This window comes from Gopherus flavomarginatus, chromosome 1 (genome assembly GCF_025201925.1).
Source record: "Gopherus flavomarginatus isolate rGopFla2 chromosome 1, rGopFla2.mat.asm, whole genome shotgun sequence".
Taxonomy (NCBI): Eukaryota; Metazoa; Chordata; order Testudines; family Testudinidae; genus Gopherus; species Gopherus flavomarginatus.
Window position 1 is genome coordinate 138,921,117 of NC_066617.1, and position 20,386 is coordinate 138,941,502.

A 20,386-nucleotide genomic window follows, 5' to 3' on the forward strand; every position below is an offset into this window, starting at 1 on the left:
GCAGAGGGAGGCACTCTCTACAGTCAGGATTAAGGTACAACTCTCAGAGAGAAGGGTGGGGCTGAGCACACACCCCTCACCTTGGCAGCTCCCACCAGCTATTTTAGGCAAGGAACTACTTAGCATGCTGGCTTTTGTGAATCCCATTCTGAGGTGACTTTCTCTCCCCATTCATTGTATAGGGAGCCAAGGCACGTAAATCAGGCTTTATGAATTGCAATGATTTTCTAGGAGCCTAACAGTTCGGTGTGGCAATGCTGAGCCTAGATTTCTTTGTGAATCTAGCCCGAGTTCAATCTATTTAATTTATCAAAACAAACAAACAAAAAGGTGAGGGGTGATTTGATCACAGTCTGTGAGTACCTACATGGGGAACAGACATTTGATAAAAGAAGGCTCTTCAGTTCCTCAGACAATTGTATGGCAAGAGCCAAAGGCTGGAAGTTGAAGCTAGATAAATTCAAACTGGAAATAAGGTGCAATTTTTTAATGCTAAGGGTAATTATCCATTGGAACAAGTAACCAAGAGTTGTGGTAGATTCTCCATCACTGACAATTTTAAAATCAAGATTATGTGTTTTTTCTAAGATACACGCTTTAGTTCAATCACAGCTATTGGAGCTGAAGAAGGAATTAGTTCAGGGAATTCCTATGGCCTGTATTATGCAGGAGATCAGACAAGGTGATCACAATGATCATTACTTGCCTTAATCCCCATTAATCCCACTGAAGTGATAGAATAAGGTTCATATCATGAGTAAAGGGTATCAGAATCTGGCCGTGATTGAATGAATAAACTCTAGAGGGAGGCTATTTCAATGAGGTGGCAAACAGGTGGAAAAATGGACAGTTCCTACCTCCCCCAGCTTCTTGCTAAAATAGTGTAGGTGCTTAGCACCAAAAACTGCTGGAAGAGGTGCTTGAAACCAGCTGCTTTCTAGATGTTTTATGGATCAGGTATGAGGGGGCAGTGCAAGAGAACCATGGAGGTTTTCTAGTAGCAAGGGGGAGATGGTGTGAGACACTTTTGCCAGGAGCAAGTCCTGACCCACTAGAAACCCTGACAAGCCCAAATCTGTGGACTCCCCCCATCAGATACAGAAGTTAATTTGACATACACACATTTTGTAAATTAACTATTAACACTTCTCTAGTTTTAATAATTCAAGAAAACACCTTACCAACAAATAAAGCCACTATAGTAGTAGTAATTTAAACAAGTGTTTAATACAAGAAAATGTAGCAATTACTAAGAGCTGGCTTCACTGAATAACAGTCATTACTGACAGATAACTCACATGGGGAGGAGCGTTTTTAGAGAGAGGAAGGTGTTGATATTTCATATAAATGTAAGGGTGGCATTTTTAATGTATTTGAGGAACACGCCATGGTCCACAAGACCCTCCAGAGATCAGGATGAGAAAGAATGGCTTCATTTCATGCAACAGTGCCTCCTTCTGTCCAATGTACAAAATGTTTTTTTTTTTTTTTTAGTGGAATCCAGAAGGGACATCTTACACAGCCATTCTTATTTAGATGGATGGTGAAATGAATTGAAGGTGACCAGGGTAAAGTCAGAGGTGGGTAAATGTGGATTGTGGGAAAGAATAGAGGGGATCATCAGTGAGAATTCAAAAAGGTGGTGGAGGAATGGCGTGGAAATTAGTTGGGTATGTTTTTCCTATACTGAAAGGATTAAGGCTCCTCTGAAAATCCCACCCCAAGAGCTAGGTATCCAACTCCCCTTGAATTTGAATTGGACTCAGGTGCCAAATTCCCATTCTAATTCAATGGGAGTTGGGTGCCTAATTCCCTTAGGCACCTTTGAAAATTCCAGCCTACACGTACTTGCAGCCAGCACTCTCTGTATGCCCAGGAACTATTTGTAAAGTCCTTTACAAGGAGTATAGCTCGAAGGAAAGGGAAGGACTAAACCCAACCCTCTTCATGTTCTGATGGTAGAAGTCATTATGTGGATGATTCAGAGAGAGCAGAAAAGCCCCTCCTCCTTGTGCCATCAGCTGTACAGCTCCACAGGGTCAGAGAGGAGCTTGTAGTGGATAAGAAAGTAGGGGTAGCACTGGAAGTTGTCAAAGGCCACGTACACCTGGGGCTTGGTCACACTATTGACACAAGAGTCATAGAGTTGCCCACCAGGCTCCTGTTCTGGGGGCCGGCGGTAATGTGCTCTCCCAGCCACAGTCTTGCCCACCAAAACCTTGGCCAGGAACATGTAGCGCATCCCACCTTTCTTTGCACGGGAGTATCGGTTTGAATAATCTGCTGTCAATGAGAAATAAATGCCCTGGCCAAAAATAGGGCTGTGCTGTTCCGGCAGGAACTGGCTGAAGTTTGTCTTGCAAATGGGCTCCACATTTCTGGCTGAGGTTCCAAAGAAGAGGTGCTTCTCCAGTTGTAGTTTCTCAAGCTTTGTTCTTCCCCAAGTCATGATTTTTTTCCGGCTGAATTGGGAGCAAAGAAGAAATAGAAGGTTAGAGTCTCTGCCCTGATGGGGTGATGCTGAAGGTCCACAGGGAGCCAGGAAGAGTAATCCCTCCCACCCATCCCTCAGCTCTTACTTATGCAAAAGATAAGTAGCACAATCTTGAATCCCAGGGAACTAGGGTTCAGTCTCTCCAACTGAGAACTCAAAGCACTCAAATAAACATCTACCCATAAAATCCATGCCTTAACACACTAATTAAGCCATCGTGGATGGAGACATGCAACAATGTGCACTCATAGATGAGTGCACCATCCAGTAATGCACAACTGTTCACTCATCAAATCAATATGCACTATTTGTACCTACAGCAGGGCGCTAGGATTCACCCAGTGCAGAGAGAAGCACACTCTGGTGTAGATGAAGCAACCAATTAATGCACAAGAAAGTGCCTGTTAAAGAACAAATATGTTTGCTTTCATGCACTGGGACCCACAGTTCAAAGCAACAGTAGTAAGATTTTTGCTCTCAGTCTCCGAGTGTAGCGGGAACCAAAGCCTAGAAGACTGATAACAGTATTCCTATTCACATGGAAAGAAAGATAATCCAGTGCTTAGGGTGCTAGTCTCAGACTGTGGACTTGCTCTGCCACGTACTTCCTGTATGATGTTGGAGAAATCATTTAGGCCAAGATCCACAAAGGTAATTAGGCCCCTACCTTCCACTGAAATCAGTGGAAGCTAAGAAACTAAATATCTTTGTGGATCAGGGTCTCAGTTCCTCATTTATAAAATGTGAATAACAGCGCTTGACTGCCTCACAGGGATGTTGTGAGGATAAATACATTTTAAAATAGTGATATGCTCAAATACTGTGGTGAGGGGGACCACATAAGTATCTAGGAAGCTGGGACACTCTAACACAATGGGTTCTGTGGCACTAGCACTAGGATTCACAGTCCTATCCTTTGATGGCATCGACATTCACAGTCCCTGCCTCTGTGTGTAGGAGCCACACCCTCTAGCTCCACATTCATATTCCCAACCTCTGAGGATGGTGGGATGCTAAACCCTGGGCACAAGCACTGCAATTCACACTCCAAGGCTGTTGTCTCTAACTACATCCACTTCTCTTTTTACTTGGTATATCTTTGCCAGAGATCTTCGTTCCGGATCCTGTAAATTGCCAGCACCAGGACCTCATCCTCTGGAAGAGACTGGTGGAAGAGAACACAAGTAGAGCGGTATGCAGCTTCTGATGGCGTCACCTCCATTTGCAGGAAAGCCTGATCAACAGTTGGCTGTGGAATCCAAGCAGCAGGGTATGGACCATAGTAACCATCCGTGGGATCTTCCCCAGGGATGTCATGAGTAGGACAAGAGGGTATACTGGCTTTACTTGAGATCATCCTAAGGAGATAACAAGAAGGGAACATTTATTTTCCTACTTGCTGTTGAAATGCCTATAGGAGCATTGTTGCCAGTAGAGACACGTACTGCAGGTATGGCATCATACTGAGGAGTGATCGGTAGGAAGGCCGGCGCTGGATGTGGCGAACGTATCCCCGTTCCATGCTATGTTGCACAAACCTCTTCAAATCCACGCTATAGTTCTTGCCCCGGAGCTCGAAGTTGTGCAATTCCTTATCCTCCTCAAAGGCAGAGAGGAGATCACTGAAGACGGGCTGAGCTCAGAGAGAATAAGAGGTGGGGATATGATGTTAGGATAAACTGGATAAAGGGAAAAATCAGGTACGCCTCCACAGTGCTCCCTCAATAGCACTCTAGCATTTCATTGAAGAAATGCCACCCTATGTTTCTGGGAGTTTGAGGGCAGTAAGTCTGCATACAGATGCTCAGTCTCTCTTCACCCACTTGCTTCTCCTTTAGTCATGGCTCTCTCCTATTATCATCATTCCTTTGCTTTTGCTACATTCCCCAACACTTTCAATTCTGTCTTCATCCATCCCCTTCTTAGGGTATATCTGCACTACAAGTGCTACAGTGGCACATCTGCGGTGCTGCAGCAACCCCGCTGCAGTGCAGACACTTGTTACAGCAAAGAAAGCATTTTCGGTCACTGTACTAAATCCACCCCCTTGAGAGCAGAATTGTTCTGTCAACTATTGGTGTCTACACCAGGGCTCTGGCTGGCTTCACTAAGTGTCTCAGGGGGGTGTATTTTTAACACATTCTGGGTGATGTAACTAGGTCAACCTACATTTTAGGCATAGACCAAGACTTACACAACAGTCTCTTGGCCCTCAGGCTCCAATCTCTGCCCTGTATCTAACCTTCCCTTTCTCAGCAAACTGCTGAAGAAATCAGCACTTATCTCTCCAACCATCTCTTTGGCCATGTCTGCACTACCACTTATGTCGGCAAAACTTATGTTGCTCAGGGGTGTGAAAATAGCATCCCCCTGAGTGACATAAGTTTCACCGGCATAGTGTGCACAGCGCTATGTTGGTGAAAGAGTTTCTCCCACCAGCATAGCTACCCCCCACTCATTGGGGATGGTTTAATGATGTCGAAGGGAGAGCTCTCTTCTGTTGGCATACAGCAGTTACACGGGAGATCTTACAGCAGCACAGTTGCAATGGTACTGAGGTGCCGCTGTAAGCTCTGTAGTAGACATGGCCTTACTCAAGAACATCTTTGTCTATTTTTTATCTGGGCTTCCCTCTGGCCAGAGCAGAAGAGCAACTCATCTCTAGGCAGCAAAAAAAAACCCACCCACCCTCCAAAACACCCTAATTTCTGCTGCCTATGCTTTCATCAGCCGTATTGTCAGAGCAACATTTAACATTCAAGAGCTGTATTCTCCTGAACAGTGTTCATAGCTATGCAGATCTCTCTGGTTCCCGCCTATCATGTTCCACGCCTATCCATGAGCTGTGCTCTTGCTCTCTCACTGATGACAGCTACCACTTTGTGCCATGGCCCCTCATGCCCGGAATCCCACCAGCCTTAGTTCTCAGCCCTCTGCTCTCTCCTATCTGCCGTCGGCTCTTCCAGTCACCCTCTCTACAATGAGGGTTGTTGTACCCCTGACTCTTGCTTTGAAAACAGTGAGGCCATGGTTAGAAATACCCAATATAAATATGATTTAAAAATAATTGGAGGAGGGAAGAGTTAGGGGCTTCTGGAAGCTCTCCTGCACTAGCTAACATAAATCCAGTCCTTGGGTTCTGAGAAGGAACCCCCTTAGGAATCCCTCAGGAAGAGGCCACAGTGAGAAGCTCCTCAGTAGCTCTGGAGAAGGAAGTGCCTGTACCAGCTCCTTGCTCTTTCCTCCGAAAGAGCAGGAGGTAGGGCAGGACAGCATCAAGCACTCCTCACCCTGAATATCCTGCATTAATAAGGTCAGGACCAGCTCTAATGTCTTCTCCCCCTGATACTCAGCAAGAAGAGAGGGAGCAGGCAAGCAGGCACTCCCAGAGATTGATGAGCAGGAGGTGTGGGGGTAGCAGGGGCTGGGAACAGCCCTCCTTCTCAGCATTTATGTGCTAGTCCAGGTGTATGTGGGACACATGGGAGAAGCACCTTTTGTTACAGCTGCTGAAGGGTAAAGGGAAGGAGAAGGAAGTGCAGTAGCTCAGCTGGCCGCCTGGGTCTTGGCTTTCCTGCCCATCCTCCCACCCCCCACTGAAGAGGCAGGATCTGCTTGGGCAGCCCTTTGATCTACCAAAGGAGAGATGGGTAACAGAAGGCAATGTTTGCCCAGCCCCTGGCTATGGGGCTCTGTAGGGGTGCATGAAATCTGTGTCTAACAGCAGTCAGTCTGTAGAAGAACAGCTTTATGTCTCTCTGTTTTGGGCTCTTTTATCCTATCATTCTGAATTCTATGAAATAAAGTAGTGTTTGACTGCAACCTTCCAGCAAGAGTATTTATGCTTTTATCTAACTTCTCCATGTGTATGCCATGAACTCTTGGCCTCTTCAGTCTCACTAGAGTCAACACAACAGCTTTCTCTTCTGCAGCTCCTGGTGGCTGGATGAGCTTTTCTGCAGTTACCCCCCTCACCAATCCTATGTAATGGCATTTATCGCAGTGAAGCATTATTTGAGGAGACAGCTTGCATGAAAGACACTAGCCAGTACATCATACTGTGAGGCCTCATTCTCTTTCCCTCACCTCCTCGTATTTTATCCATTTATCACCATTTTTCCAAAACACTGCCCACTGTGTGGGGAAATGGGGGTTCTGCTGTGAATCACAGGTGTTGGAAAGACGCCTTGCTTTGTCATAGGTCTCAGAGGTTATCACTTCCAAGGAAGTCAGGGCAAGTCGGGGGGAGGGATAGCTCAGGGGTTTGAGCATTGGCCTACTAAACCCAGGGTTGTGAGTTCAATCCCTGAGGGGGCCATTAAGGGAACTGGGGTAAAAATCTGGGGATTGGTCCTGCTTGGAGCAGGGGGTTGGACTAGATGACCTCCTGAGGTCCCTTCCAACCCTAATAGTCTATGATTCTATGAAGTTTCCCAGAAGAATTATTGCTATGAGGAAAAATAAATAAACAGTTACAAGCATGTATACAGCTGGGAGAGTGAGGCTGCAATAGTGGTGATCTCCCTAAGGCAGTACTCCTCCACCATCCCCTATAATGCCCTCCACTGGGAGAGACTGGGACTGGAGAAACTATGCACTCCTCACAGCCAGTGCTACTGGTCTGTTCAGCACCACCAGCTGAGAGTGGCTAGCATTGGAGCATAGCTGGGAGCTCTCCACAGCCAGAGCTCTTTCACCATTCCCTAGAGTTCCTCCAGTAAGGGAAGACTCAACCTGTGTTAGAACAACTAGAATGTCTGCTTCATTCTCTTCCTTGTCTCCTACTGTACAAGGCTAGGACCTGCGTTGAAGTGATCTCACTGCAGCTAGTTGTCTTGTGCTGTTCTTTACAGCACCTCCTGCTGGGAAATGCTGGGGCTGGAATTTATTCATCACTTACTTGTCCAAAAAATGAGCATGACTTTTGTTAACATTGCAGTAAAGATTTTCCAGGTGCCGCTGAGCTGAGTCACTCAAACTCTGCCAGGCTTTGTTGTCACTCCGCCTTAACTGCCAGTGGTAGGGATAGCGAGTGTGGTGGAGTGGGCAACCAGGTCCTTCAGGACAGTTTCCTAGGAGAAAGTGATCACAGATTCTGATCCCGTCTGCCTGATGGATATGGAACTGGGCCTCATCTTCACTGGCTAAGTGCTCTGGAGACCTCCTCTCATTCTGTAAATCCATTGAGAAGACAATGTTTTTTATGTTCTTAGGAACTGGTTTCCCATTGGCTGAAGAAGCTCTGAGATCTCAAGGAAAGTGGAGTTGTAAAGAGCAGTTCGGTTCTTTGGAGGAACCCAACTCCTGGGAGAAAAATGGGGAAATTTAGTGAGGCAGGAAGCTGCCCTGAATGCAGAGCTTCCTGTGTAGGACAACTTTCTTTAATGCTTCTCAATCCAGGCACATTGGACCACATCCTCAAAGGTATATAGAACCCATTGAAATCAATGGGACTTAGGCCACTTAAATACCTTTGAGGATCTGGGGCAGATCCCCAATAACTGGGCACTTGTCTTTTGCATTTTCTGCCCTACCCAGCTGTAACCCATACCCCCAGGACTTTCTCCCCAATGGCAAACCTTTCCTACTGTGTGAGTCTCATGGAGAGCCCTTCCTCACATAGCCATCATCTCCTGCAGAATAAAACCAGCAGCTGGTGCAGTAAAGGGGAGTAGGATACTCCTCTGATTCTCTTGTGCTTGCTCTCTCTAGACTCTCCTGCCACCTAGAGGTTCCTGCTCAGATTTATGTGCAGTGTCTTTGTCGTTAGTTTCGTCTTCTCACTCTCTCCTTTGCTCCAGTGGGAAGTGGATTCCTTTCACAGGAACCCAACTCCTGGATGCATGAAGCTGCTCTGTGTGCAGCTCCCTAGGACTAGATTCTGGGCTGTGCCTCCAGAGAGGTGTTGTACAGAAAGCATAGTTATAGGGAATGGAATGGCACTCAGCATAAAGTAGAGGAATCCTAGCAGCTGCTATAATTTACCCCAACAATCCTGGAGCCCAGAATCCTCACACCCTTCCCACTTCCAGCACAGCCCCTACATCGAAGCCTGCACTAGGAGAATGCTCCCTGGTCTATCACAGCCCCTATACACGGCCTTAAGGGCATACAGTGGTCAGGTGGGGACCAGAATATGGACCCTAGTCCTCAATACCCATACACCTGTTACAGAGCCCCTTCCCCAGGCTTCATGCCCTACAGGCAAACACTGCTCTTCTCAAAGGATCATCCTCTCCTGAGCATTACCTCTTGCAGTGGGATCCAAGCTCTACCCTGGCCTGACATCCCCTATCCCCACCCGCAGCCCACGTTTCTGAGGGTAAGTGGGAAATTCAGTCCAGGGCAGTGGGGGTGGAAGGAGAAGTTAGTTTTGTTGGTCTCCAGTCCCTCTCTGAGATTCTTTGATCTTCCTCACTAACTCCTGGGGCTAGCTGGCTTGGGAGAGTTACACACTGACCAACCCAGGGCTCAGCCCCCTCCTCTCTCTGCCTCTGGAATAAACCAGGCATTAAACCCTCACGGCAGTTGAACAGTCACCCCTGGCATTCCAGGCTCATCCCCAGGCCAGGGATACTTGTCAATCCAGTTTGCACAGCTAGGTGTAGACCACTCGTATGTCTCATGCCATCCCAATCTGCATACAGTGACCAGCAAAGCCCCTATCCAAGAGTCAACCTGTTTCCCTCCAGCTCACTCAGTCCTTCCACAGTGACACATCCGCAACTTTGTTGTAAGCTCTTTGCAGCAGGGACTGTCTTCCTATGTGCTTTCACAGCACCCCCCATAATAGGTCCCTAATCCCGATTGGGTCTTTTGGGAATGACAGCAATATAACAAGAGAGACAAGATGGGTAAGGTAATATCTTTTCTTGGAACAACTTCTGTTGCTGAAAGAGACAAGCTTTTGAGCCTATACAGAGCTTCTTCAGGTCTAAAGAAGCCAGACTTGATGAAGAGCTGTGTACTACTGAAAGTTTGTCTCTCTCTCCAACAGAAGTTGGTCCTATAAAAGATATTACCTCACCCACCTTGTCTGTCTAATGTCCTGGGACCAAGATAGCTACAACCCTGCAGACAGCAATATAACAATGCATATGCACCCATGAACTACCCCACTAGGAGCCTGTTCACCTAGGTGTCATTCTAACTCATATTCCCATTGCTCTCCCAACAGGACTCATTTCCCAGTGTTTTACCACATAGCAGATGGGTTCACCTCCTGTTTTTCCACAGGAACAGCCGCTATCCCTGGTGGCTAGAATTCCCCCCCCCCTCGCCGCTTATCACTGGAGTGCCCATTCATCCTCCCCCAGCAGTGCTGGAGTCTCCATGCTGCCCACTCCCATTGGTGTCCATCTTCCTTCCTCCAGGCCTGAGAGATACCATAAGCAGGCCAGAGCTGACCAGGTTTGAGTATCAGAGGTGCTGAGAGCATCAGATCATGACAGAAAAATATTTATATTGGTATAAAAATTATTTATTTAGAAAGCAATTACAGATAAGAATGCATTTTTTTAACAGGAATTTATTTTAAAGTGATCACAGAACAGCTTTCTCCACAAATTCACTCAGATGGCAAAATGAAGGCGTTTAAGACAGATTTTCAAAGGCACACTTAGGGTATGTCTACACAATGCACAGAAGTGAGCCTCCCAGGCTGGGTCGACAGCCTACTCAATCCCTAGGCTTCAGAGTCACAGCCTGACCTGCAAAGTCAAAGCACTGTCTACACAGCTATTGCCCCATAACCCAAGTCTGACAGCCCAGGATGGGAGGCTCACTTCTGCAGGTTATGTAAACATATTTAGGTGCCTAATTCCCACTGGAAGTCAATGGGAAGTAGGCCAGGATCAAAATGTCATATAATCTTTTGAAAATCTACCCCTTCATTTTATATCTAGGCAAACAGTGCAATGAGGAAGTTTATCTTGTATCAAGGCAACCAGTAAAATGAATACATTAGCTATTGGCATGTGAAATCTCCTCTGAACATTCTACTAGTTCTTTGTTGTTGTTTTAAAAGACAGCCAACACCAAAGAATTAAATTAATCTTTTGACCAAGTGAAGTTATAAACCAAAAAGGAAGAAAAAGAAGTCATGTTTAAAGATAGTCAGAATTTTTTGAGCGAAAGATTTATATCAAAGTTATTTTTTCAGATATTCTTTTGAAATATTATATTTAAAAAATTCAAAGCAAACTTTAAATAAAAAATGTAACCTATTGGTTGCTCTTCAAAGTATTTTTCCCCCAGTTTGTTTTGTTTTTATTGAAATGTCAGTTTTGATTGGTCAGCTCAGATACATGGTGAAATTATATCAAAATCAAAACTTTCATTTTTGAAAGTATCTGAATTCAAAGCTGAAAAATGTTGCTTAGAAAAATATTCTGAGAAAAAAAATCAGAACATGAAAAACGTCAAACTGTTGTGAAACACAAGACAGAACACACTTTCAACTATGCCCAAAGTTTCCAACTATTTTTTTTTCGATTTTTGACCCATTTTAATCATATTGCCCTCAGCCACAGTCCAGATGATTTGCTTTTGGTGTGTATTCCATTAATGAAGCAGAAAGTACCTACATTACAATTTCATTTGCCCTTCGCGGAAGTAAGTCATTCAAAATAACTTTATTAGACACAGCCCTGTGTCCAAGTGACTTCACATGATCAAACCTCAAGGATACATCATGCTTTGTTACTGAATGACAGAAGAGTGACAAGAAGGGAGCCTCTTGCACTTATTGGTCAAGACACTTCTCCTAGAAGAACACAGGAAGAAGGCCAATTGATATCCTCCATGTGGTATCATCAACGAGAGCCACTACATGTGGACACTCATTATTTCTCTCTTTTCTTAAGTCCTCAATGTTACTACACCAAGATGAAGTGAAGTTCCACTGGTGCTTCAGTGTGACAGCTCCCACCACAAACCATAACTGGAGCTGAGACACGGACACCTGAACAACAATCCATTTTCAATGCTAATTAATCAGAGTGTTGCATGCCACATTTCCCTCCAAATATGAGATAAGAAAGGCAAGGCACACAAGAAAGATCTCAGTCCCCTAGTATGTTAATTCATGCAGTGGGGTAGAGTTTAAGGGTTATAGCCCTCCTCTATCGTCCTGTTACCCACTTGGTCCTTAGCTTTCTTTTAAAGAAAGTTGAATAGAACTAAACACCATCAAATCTTGATTAACCAAGACTCACTCACCTGTAAAACTCACTTATCTGAAGAAGAAAAAGGTAGTACCATCCCCAACATGTATTAATTTCATTGAACTTTCCCTTGATTATCCGAATTAAACAATTGCCCTATTGTGACTAGATATTCAGAATGGTTTACCATGGAACACCTAGTCCATCCTAATTCTGCCTCATCAGTTATGGGATAGCAGCCCTCATCTAAAGTCTGCCTCTCTGGAGAAAAGTCAATACAACAAAGAAGAATTTTGCACCCAGTTTGTACCTTGTCGTTTTCTTGTTTCCTTAAGTCCTATTTCACTCTATTGGCTGAATGTTGACTTTATGTTTCACTAGGCTAAACAAAGAGAAGATAAGACATCTACAAGCATTTGAAGTGTTCAGGGCCATCCAAAGGGGGAGCTGCTGTAGGAGGAGCAAGATCAGAGAGTTTGTAAAACAGTGGGGCCCAATTCATAGACTCATAGACTCATAGGTCAGAAGAGACCAATATGATCATCTAGTCTGACCTCCTGCACAAGGCAGGCCACAGAACCCTACCCATCCACTTTTATAACAACTCCTAACCCAGGACTGAGTTATTGAAATCCTCAAAATTGGTTTGAAGACCTCAAGCTGCAGAGAATTCACCAGCCAGGGCACTCGATATGGCTCTCAACAGTAGCAGAATTTCAGTCCCTTTCATCAGAGGTGGGTTTATTTAATCCAACATAAATTAAAATGACTAGATTATTTCCAGAAACCCACCCTTCAGCCGGGTTAGAGTTGAGGCCCCAGATCCTCTCTTCCCTCCCTAGGATGGATGAAAAGGCTTTTCTGTACCTTCCAGGGTTTTGACAAATTAATATAATAAATCTGATTTTGCCTAATAGATAAATCTGCTTTTTATCCAAGCAATACATTTCATAATCTACTGGTCCCACCTGACAGAGTAATATAAGGCATTCTTAAACCAATTTAACAGTAGTCACACAAGTTACACTGCTGCACTTTCTGTGTGTAGAGCAGGCCTGAGAAGAGAGAGAGTATAGCTCAGTGGTAGAGCATTTGACTGCAGATCAAGCGGTCCCTGGTTCAAATCTAGGTGCTCCATCAGGAATTGTTTCAAAATTCTACCTGGGAATTGGCCCTGCTTTGAGCAGGTGGTTGGACTAGATGAGCTCCTTAGGTCCCTTCCAACCCTGATACTCAAAGAGACAGGAATTAGTAACTGAACTCAGGGCCAGCTTTAGGAAGTGCGGGGCCCAATTTGAACAGTTTCGAGGGGGCCCCTGCAGGGATGACTTAAAAAAAACAAACCACATGTTAAAAAACACATGAGGCTTGTACTCACTGGGTGGTGCTCTGAGTCTTCAGCGGCGGGTCCTTCACTCGCTCCAGGTCTTCGGCAGCACTGAAGGACCCACCGCTGAAATGCCACCGAAGACCCAGAGCAAGCGAAGGACCTACCACTGAAGACCCGAAGTGCCTCCAGGTGAGTAAAAATTAAAAAGATGCCTCTAGCCAGGAAAGGGATTCTCACTGGGCGCGGGGCCCGATTCAGGGGAATTGGTGGAATAGGCCTAAAGCCAGCCCTGACTGAACTTTACTTACAAGATTAAACTGGGAGTTGGTTTAGGGGTTCCCATACAATTTTTTCAGTTCAGTGATGACTGAAACCCAGCTGCCTGCAGCAGAAGCATCTGGACAAGGGGAGATAGATCTGGGGATAGGATGGATCGGATGTCCCATAGGCATCTGGTCAGGGGTTGGGCAGAGAGGGAAGGGGAGGAAGAAAGGGTGTTACCAGTTTTGGCACCGTTCAGTGAAAACTAGTAAGATTTTAATAACAACAAATAACAACAAAGATATACATAAATTGGGGAGAAGGGAGTTTTCCCCCTTTTATCCTCTGTTATATGTTATATTCAGTCCTTAATTTGTAACGAAAGAGGTGCCGGGACCCAAATAATTTTTTTGCATTCATAATTGATGCAGCAAGCCCAGAGGTGCCAGGGCTATGAACTACTAAGCCTAGGGGTACCGGGGCTCAGCCCTGGCACAACTTAAGCACTGGTTATATTGGAACAAATCCAAAGCCACATAGGTCTTCACAACTGTAACTTTGCTACTGCATTCCATGGTCACTTGGAATTTCCTGGTGGCTTCAAGGGTAAAACCCATTCTCTTGCTTCGAAAGCAAAAGCTTCTATCACCTGAGTGAAAGGAGGCTCTCTATTAGCTGTTATCTGTGTAAAACACACAGTCAGGCAGTTTCAGTCCCAACCAGTAGTGGGGCAGTAGGACACATGCACAGGGATCCTCCTTCCCTGAGCCCCAATCACCTGTTTTCTGCCAAACTAAAAATCATAGTGTAGGTGAATATGATGTATTGAAGGGTGAATGGGTGGTTGGCATGTGTGCAGATAGATGAGAGGTGTGGATGTGTCTGTGGAATGTGGACAGTAGGGCTGCCAGTGTTCCAGGTTTTTCCAGGATCATCCCTTTTCTGAGGTAGCTGTCCTGGGAAATCTGTAAGGGTGGTCAGTACACACTGCCAGCTGTCCCACTTTATGGGCTCACAAACATCCTGGACATGCTGGGTTTTCATATTTCAGGGGTGGCAACCCTAGTGGATAGCAATGTGAGTTTGAGATCCTCACCTTGAAAAATGTGGTAGGATCTTGTTCTTGCAATCTGGCCTCTCCTTCAGAAACAGATTCCTGCACAGAGTTCAGTTCCGCTCTTATGCTGCTCAGATTTACCACCTTGTCTCTGAGGAAGACCTCATCCTCCTGTCTCAGTTGTCAGAGGGACACCTGTTCCCTCTCCCTCAATAACTGGTAGAGTTTGGCAGACTCACAAATGACCTGCTGCAGGTTCATCGCAACTGAGTCCTGGGAGATGGCAAAATAGACTGAAAACACCTGTTTATTTCACACCATGAAAACAAATAATGCAAAAGTCACAATCTTCTAATAGATTATTTTGCATACACCATACTTTCTCATGCGTGCCTAGGCTTTCTGTTGCTTAGCTGAAGAAACAGATTCAAGGTTTCTTCTGATTTCATAAAATCGTATTAATTACCCATGATAATAATAAAAAGGGTAGCTCAGAATTGCCAGCTCCTCTGACTTTATTGAAAGCCTCATGCTTGCCTCGCCTGGGGATGTAAGGGTTACAACCATAGAGCACAGCACTCCCCCGTTGCCTATTGAGAAGCAGGAAGTATTTACAGGCAGGGGGACAGGACGGGGGAGGTTGGCGGACTTCAGAAATAAGGGACTTCCTACTCCCAGCAGTCCATTACCCTGGAGCCTGTTGTCTGCTCCTTGGGGCTGGGGGAGCATCTAGTAGCCAAAGTGCCTCAATCCCTGCTTCCAATGATCTCTCCCGGGCCCTTGCCAGAGAGCATAAGGGGATAAAATACAGCTCTTTGCTGCCAGTGGGAGAGGTGAGTCAGGGATGGGGGAGCCTACCATAATGGGAGAGGGTGGAAATGCAGCTCCAGGGGAGAGGGGGAGGGAGAAAACAACAGCTGAGAGGCAAGAAATTACTGCCCGTGAGGCCGGGCTGCGGCAGAAGGGGGCTCGCAAGGCTGGACGATGATGACTGAGAAAGGAAAGAAAAAAACACAAACCATCTCCGAGACAGCGCATAGGGGTCTGTGCGGCTCCAGCCCGGCAGGGTCCCCTACCGCTGTCACAAAGGCTGGGGCTAAATAGCGGCATGTGGGTTGCCCGAGAGCCCCTGGGGGATTTGTTCTTGTTGTAGCCCCACATGCTGTCAGTTAACTGTCTGCAGGAGAGGGGTCATTGGGGAGGCAGCGGAGAGGGCTAAATGCTGGGTTGTTGCATGTCCCCCTAGCAGGCATCCTTCCCTGCAGATCTCCGCGAAACTCGATTGTTTCGCATTGGCCTAGGAACGCTGATGTGAGGATCCCAAAATTCAGCCCCCTCTGCTTTTTCTGTGTCTCTTCCTCCTCTCTCTGTTTCTGCTCTGTGCCTTCAGCAGATCTTGCTCCCGTTTTTTATTGCCTCTGTCTCATCTCTACTCTCACCTCCCTCATCTTTGTCTTCACTATTCTACTTCTTCTCTTCTTTTTCCCTTTCTCACTTCCCTCGCCTTAAAATCTTTTTGAGGACAGGCTCAGTGGTTTGTGCAAGTAAAAGGGTGTCGAGGGGGACCGAACACATCCCATGATATCAGCGAGTGGTAAGTTGGGATTTATGAACCAGGGGAACTGAGGGAGCCAGTGTATGGTGCCCACGAAGGGAATTCTTTCCCTTTCTTCTCAGAGCAGGAGAGAAGAGATGTCAGGGAAGGCTGCTTCCAGTGTAGCTGCCTAATCCCATTGTTTGCAGTCAAGGTGTCTGTGTCATGAGCCTGGATTCTGTGGGACTGATACTTCTCTCACTTACGCCAGTGTAAATCCAGGGCAACTCAGATTAAGTCACTGGATTGACACTGGTGTAAATTAGAACAGAATCAGGCTCTTGCCCTCTTTCTCTGAGGGTCTGGGCTAGTGGAGGAAATATGTGGGGAGTGGAAGAGAGAGAGCGCAGAACAGTCACAGATGCAGATCCGGGCTGAGGTGTGGTGCCAGAGGTCTGAATCTATAGGAATAGCAAGGGGAGGCATAGGTCAGAAATGAAATGCTTTGGCAGAGCAGTGAAGAGAGGGAGAGCCCAGGACTGGAACAGCAGGGGGTGCTGTATGTCTGGATTCTCATTCTGTTCCAGCAGGTATGGGAACATGAATGAAAATGAGGAGGAAGATCCTCAGCAGGAAGGTCCCAAGCCAGTGGAAGCCCCTGGGACATTATCAGACTTTTTCATAAGGGAAGCTTTTCCGAGTTCTGACCAGGACAAAACCTGTGAAAGGCAGGAGATATGTTCTCCAGAGGAGAGACAGGAAAAACCTATTCGTTGTGAAAGAGGCTTCAGGAAACGCAAAGACACCATCGTTCACCAGAAAACTCTCCTGGGCGAGAAGCCTTACATATGTATTGAATGTGGGCAGAGCTTCAACCGGAGCTCGGACCTCATCCGCCATCAGCGGATCCACACTGGCGAGAAACCCTATGTGTGCACCGAGTGCGGGAAAAGCTTCAGCCGGCGCTCGCACCTTATCCAGCACCAGAGAATCCACACGGGGGAGAGACCCTACCAATGCAAAGACTGTGGGAAGAGCTTCAGCCAGAGCACGCATCTTGTGCAGCACCAAAGGAACCACACCGGAGAGAGGCCCTATGTGTGTGCAAAGTGTGGGAGGAACTTTTACCAGAACTCGGGGCTCATCAGACATGCCAACTTCCACACAGGTGAGAAGCCCTACAAATGCCCCGAGTGTGGGAAATGCTTCAGTGACAGCTCCAACCTCATCGCGCACCAGCGGCTGCACACAGGCGAGAAGCCCTACAAATGCACGGACTGTGACAAATGCTTCAGTGAGAGCTCCAAGCTGATCATCCACCGCCGGACCCACACGGGAGAGAAGCCCTACATGTGTCCTGAGTGCGGGAAGAGCTTCAGCCAGAGATCCCACCTTGTCCAGCACCGCAGGACGCACACAGGAGAGAAACCATACAAGTGCTCCGAGTGTGGGACGAGCTTCAGCGACAACTCCACCCTGATCCGGCACCGCAGGACACACACTGGGGAGAAGCCCTTCAAATGTGCGCAGTGTGGGAAGAGCTTCAGCCGCAATTCGTACTTAGTGTCGCATCAGAGAGTGCACGTATGGTAGGGAGCAGCAGTGGCTCGGTCCCTGGGCAAGTATGGTACCATGCAGGCACATGAAACAGCTGCAGCGACTGGGGGTGTGGGTGACTGAATCAAAGAGGAGGGTGGAACACATTCCTGGGATGACAGGCAATGTTTGGGGTCACAGAGTGGTGGGAGCCAAGGAGCTGTGTGCTGGAACATGGATGGATCAGTCTGGAATCTCAGACCTGGCAGGTGATGAAATGACAAGGTCAATTTTCCTGTTTGTTTTGGTGTTTGTTCCTTTTTTAAATTATTTTATTTTGAAGTGAAGGAAAAAATGCCAAGCGGTTATTTGGCTCTTGGTCACATCTGCAGCTTATAAGATTGTGGCACGCAACTTGCAGCCTTCTGGTGACACCTCAGTTTTGCAGAATTTAAGTTCTCCTCTCTGTGCCTATATTAAGTTTGTAGACCTTACAGTTGTGAAGAATGACTTCAGAATGTGATCCAACATAGTGCTAATAACTGCCTGCATCTACAGGCAAATAAGCGGGAAACCACTCCAAGAGATGCTCCGCTCTTCTGTTTAGGGTGCTACATTGAAGACTCACCATGAAACATGTAAATTGTAATATATTTGACTGTTTTACTGCTAGTTATTTTAGCAAAAGAATCAAGCTCATGTGTTTATCCAGCATGGCTGGATATCCTAGATATTAGGAATAGAGAAGACATATTAGTTCTGTGATGTGCTTATTATTTCTGTAATTGGCTCCATGGCTTCACAATATCTCCAGAAGGGTGGAGTACTAGTGAGAGCCAATGGAGGGTCTGGGGGGCAGGAAAATAAAGAACTCCTGTGTGTGCTAAAGCTACAGAGCAGATCCAGGAGTTTGAGCAATTGCTAGCCAAGAAAGCTTATGAAAGGCTCATTCTGTAGCTAGCTCGGCAAAACTTGCCACTCTCTAAGGGATCAGAACTCTCTGGGAGCCTGAAGCCACTTCTGGGCTCTCAACAGATGACAAAATATTATTTTAATGTATTTTGAAATATTAAACTTTGAGGGGAGCAGGGAACTTGCTTGCAACTCCTGGAGGAGCACGGACCTTTGTTTCCTGCTGCTCGAGGAAGTGGAGGAATGTTCTGGAGTGGATGCCTTTCTCTGAAGCTGCATGGGATCTGAGGCTTTTGCTTGCAACTGCAAGTATTTTCCATGGACAACTTCAGACCAATGGGTTTTTGGTTTTAACTTCCCAACAAATGCTCCAGATATCTGATTGAGAGAGTCAGACAGATGCTGGATGGATCCAGAAATTCCAGGACTCATTTGCTCGACGTACTTTCAAAGGGCATACATGCTTTTCAATTTGCAGTCTCAAAGATTAAGCCAAAGTTCAGCTAAAGTTGACTGACTTTTAACGGTCTGCTCTTTTCACATCCAAATTTGATGAAGGAAACATACTGAACCTTGGTAAATGCCTGCTGCATGGCCGATCTGACAGCACTCTAGAATTCAGTGATGGGGACTGCAGTTTGGGGTAGTTCCAGTAAATGGAACTTTTCTGTTATGAATCTGAATAAATCAAAACACTGCAGCCAATTAATGGACTCAAGCCAGCAACTCCTAATGCTCAAGACCAACTCAAAGGAAAACCCTGGCATCAAGAATTTGGTCTCAGAGAAGCAATGGCACTTTCCTCACTGAAAACTCCTTTCCCTGCAGTCCTCTGAGCATATGTTGTCCTTCTATGTGCTTTGTACATTTAACAGTGCTCTCTAAATTAAAAATAACTGTGTGCATTTATTTCTGATTAAAATCTTTATGTATACTTATTTAAAATTGTGTGCAGATTCGGTGTGGTCTTAGGGCTCAGGGCCCATTGCCAGAGCTGCTAAGGTTGTTCACCACTCTTATGAAGACACTGTAATCTGTGTCTTTGGAATTTCCTTTGTGCCTCATACTGGATTTATTTCCCCTGTTCATTGCCACACAGCTGAAATCATTAGCTTCCCCACATCCTGTCCTTCCCATAGTGATCTAGCTGTCAAAGGGCGATTTGGGCACTGCCATTTCTTTGCTCATATAGCGGTTACCATATGTGTTCCTCTTCCAGAAGGACTTTAATCTCTACCGAGGGCACAGAGCCTCACAGGCAGAATGCAGGAGAGAGTAGTATGTGTAAAGTTAAGAGGTTGCTGAGAGCTGGAAAGCCTGCTCCCAAACTGCTGGATATATGGACTTTTGCAGACAGGAGTGCAGCCTGTCTCCTCCCTAGTAGCTTCTTTACAATTTGTCTCCTCTCTCTGGATCATATTTAGCTACTATTGGAAGAACCTTGGTAAATGGTAAAATTTCTTATTTAAACAGAAATTCCATGGAGATTGTCTAAAGTTCTGGCCATACTCCATCCCAGGTATTGGTTCCTATCAGGTGCCCAGGTCCTTCTGTCAGTTTAATGGTGCTTTTTAGAATACTCTAGCTTCCTATTGTGTTACTGGTGCTTAGAAACCACAGTGATACCAAGACACCTTAGAAGTACCTAAAAAAGATTGATTAATGGATTAATAATGTCTCTGAAATAAAATCTCTCTTTCCAATACATTCTGATTTCCTGTCTTTCCACACACCCCCCCTCCGAGTGAGATCTTGAACTCCCCAGTTTCATGGCCCCAGTAAGGACCAGATTTGGAAATGAATGGGTGTGACCTCTTCTCAGTGAGATGGGTTTTGTCTAGCACAGCTGCCATGTAACCCATATAAAAATCTGGAGATGATGGGATTTCTTAGGATTTGTCTTCAGTTTCATCTAATCTATCTGTGTGAATCTAAGATAAAAGCCCAGAGCATGAAACAACCTACTCGCTCCCTTACAGGAGTGGCCGAGTGGTGTAATCTCATTCTAGAATAATCCACTGTGAGATCAACGTAGCTACAGCAGAGCTGAGGTCTGGGTAGGAGGGGTTATTCCCACAGTCCTGGCAGCTGGGTGGTT

At 46.0% G+C, this 20,386-nt stretch overlaps 2 protein-coding genes and 1 non-coding gene across 3 annotated transcripts in view; 2 read left to right on the plus strand and 1 right to left on the minus strand.

Moving 5' to 3' along the window:
• Positions 1–19,981, plus strand: part of LOC127042895 (zinc finger protein 391-like) — a 43,205-nt gene extending 23,224 nt beyond the window's left edge. Inside the window, exon 6 of the mRNA XM_050936410.1 lies at positions 16,308–19,981. Within this exon, the coding sequence (XP_050792367.1) occupies positions 16,308–17,433 (1,126 nt within the window). The 3' untranslated portion in view covers positions 17,434–19,981. The remainder of the gene's footprint in view (positions 1–16,307) is intronic.
• Positions 1,256–10,184, minus strand: LOC127057822 (protein mono-ADP-ribosyltransferase TIPARP-like). The gene is made up of 6 exons (XM_050966939.1): positions 7,395–10,184; positions 6,921–6,942; positions 6,581–6,730; positions 3,940–4,127; positions 3,583–3,852; positions 1,256–2,462 (listed from the first exon to the last, which is right to left on the minus strand). Exons 1-6 carry the CDS (start codon positions 7,676–7,678, stop codon positions 2,018–2,020), a joined length of 1,359 nt encoding a protein of 452 aa, XP_050822896.1. The 5' UTR covers positions 7,679–10,184; the 3' UTR covers positions 1,256–2,017.
• Positions 12,725–12,798, plus strand: TRNAC-GCA (transfer RNA cysteine (anticodon GCA)). The gene has a single exon. It is a non-coding gene; the product is annotated as a tRNA-Cys (tRNA).
• Positions 19,982–20,386: the final 405 nt, after the last annotated feature.

Coding starts and splice junctions, on each gene's coding strand:
- LOC127057822 (XM_050966939.1), bottom strand. CDS start 7,678: ATGGATTTACAGAATGAGAGGAGGTCTCCAGAGCACTTAGCCAGTGAA. Junction 4,128..6,580: donor AATGGATAAAATACGAGGAG/GTGAGGGAAAGA, acceptor CTCTGAGCTCAG/CCCGTCTTCAGTGATCTCCT. Junction 2,463..3,582: donor CTCTGGCAAAGATATACCAA/GTAAAAAGAGAA, acceptor CTCCCAATTCAG/CCGGAAAAAAATCATGACTT.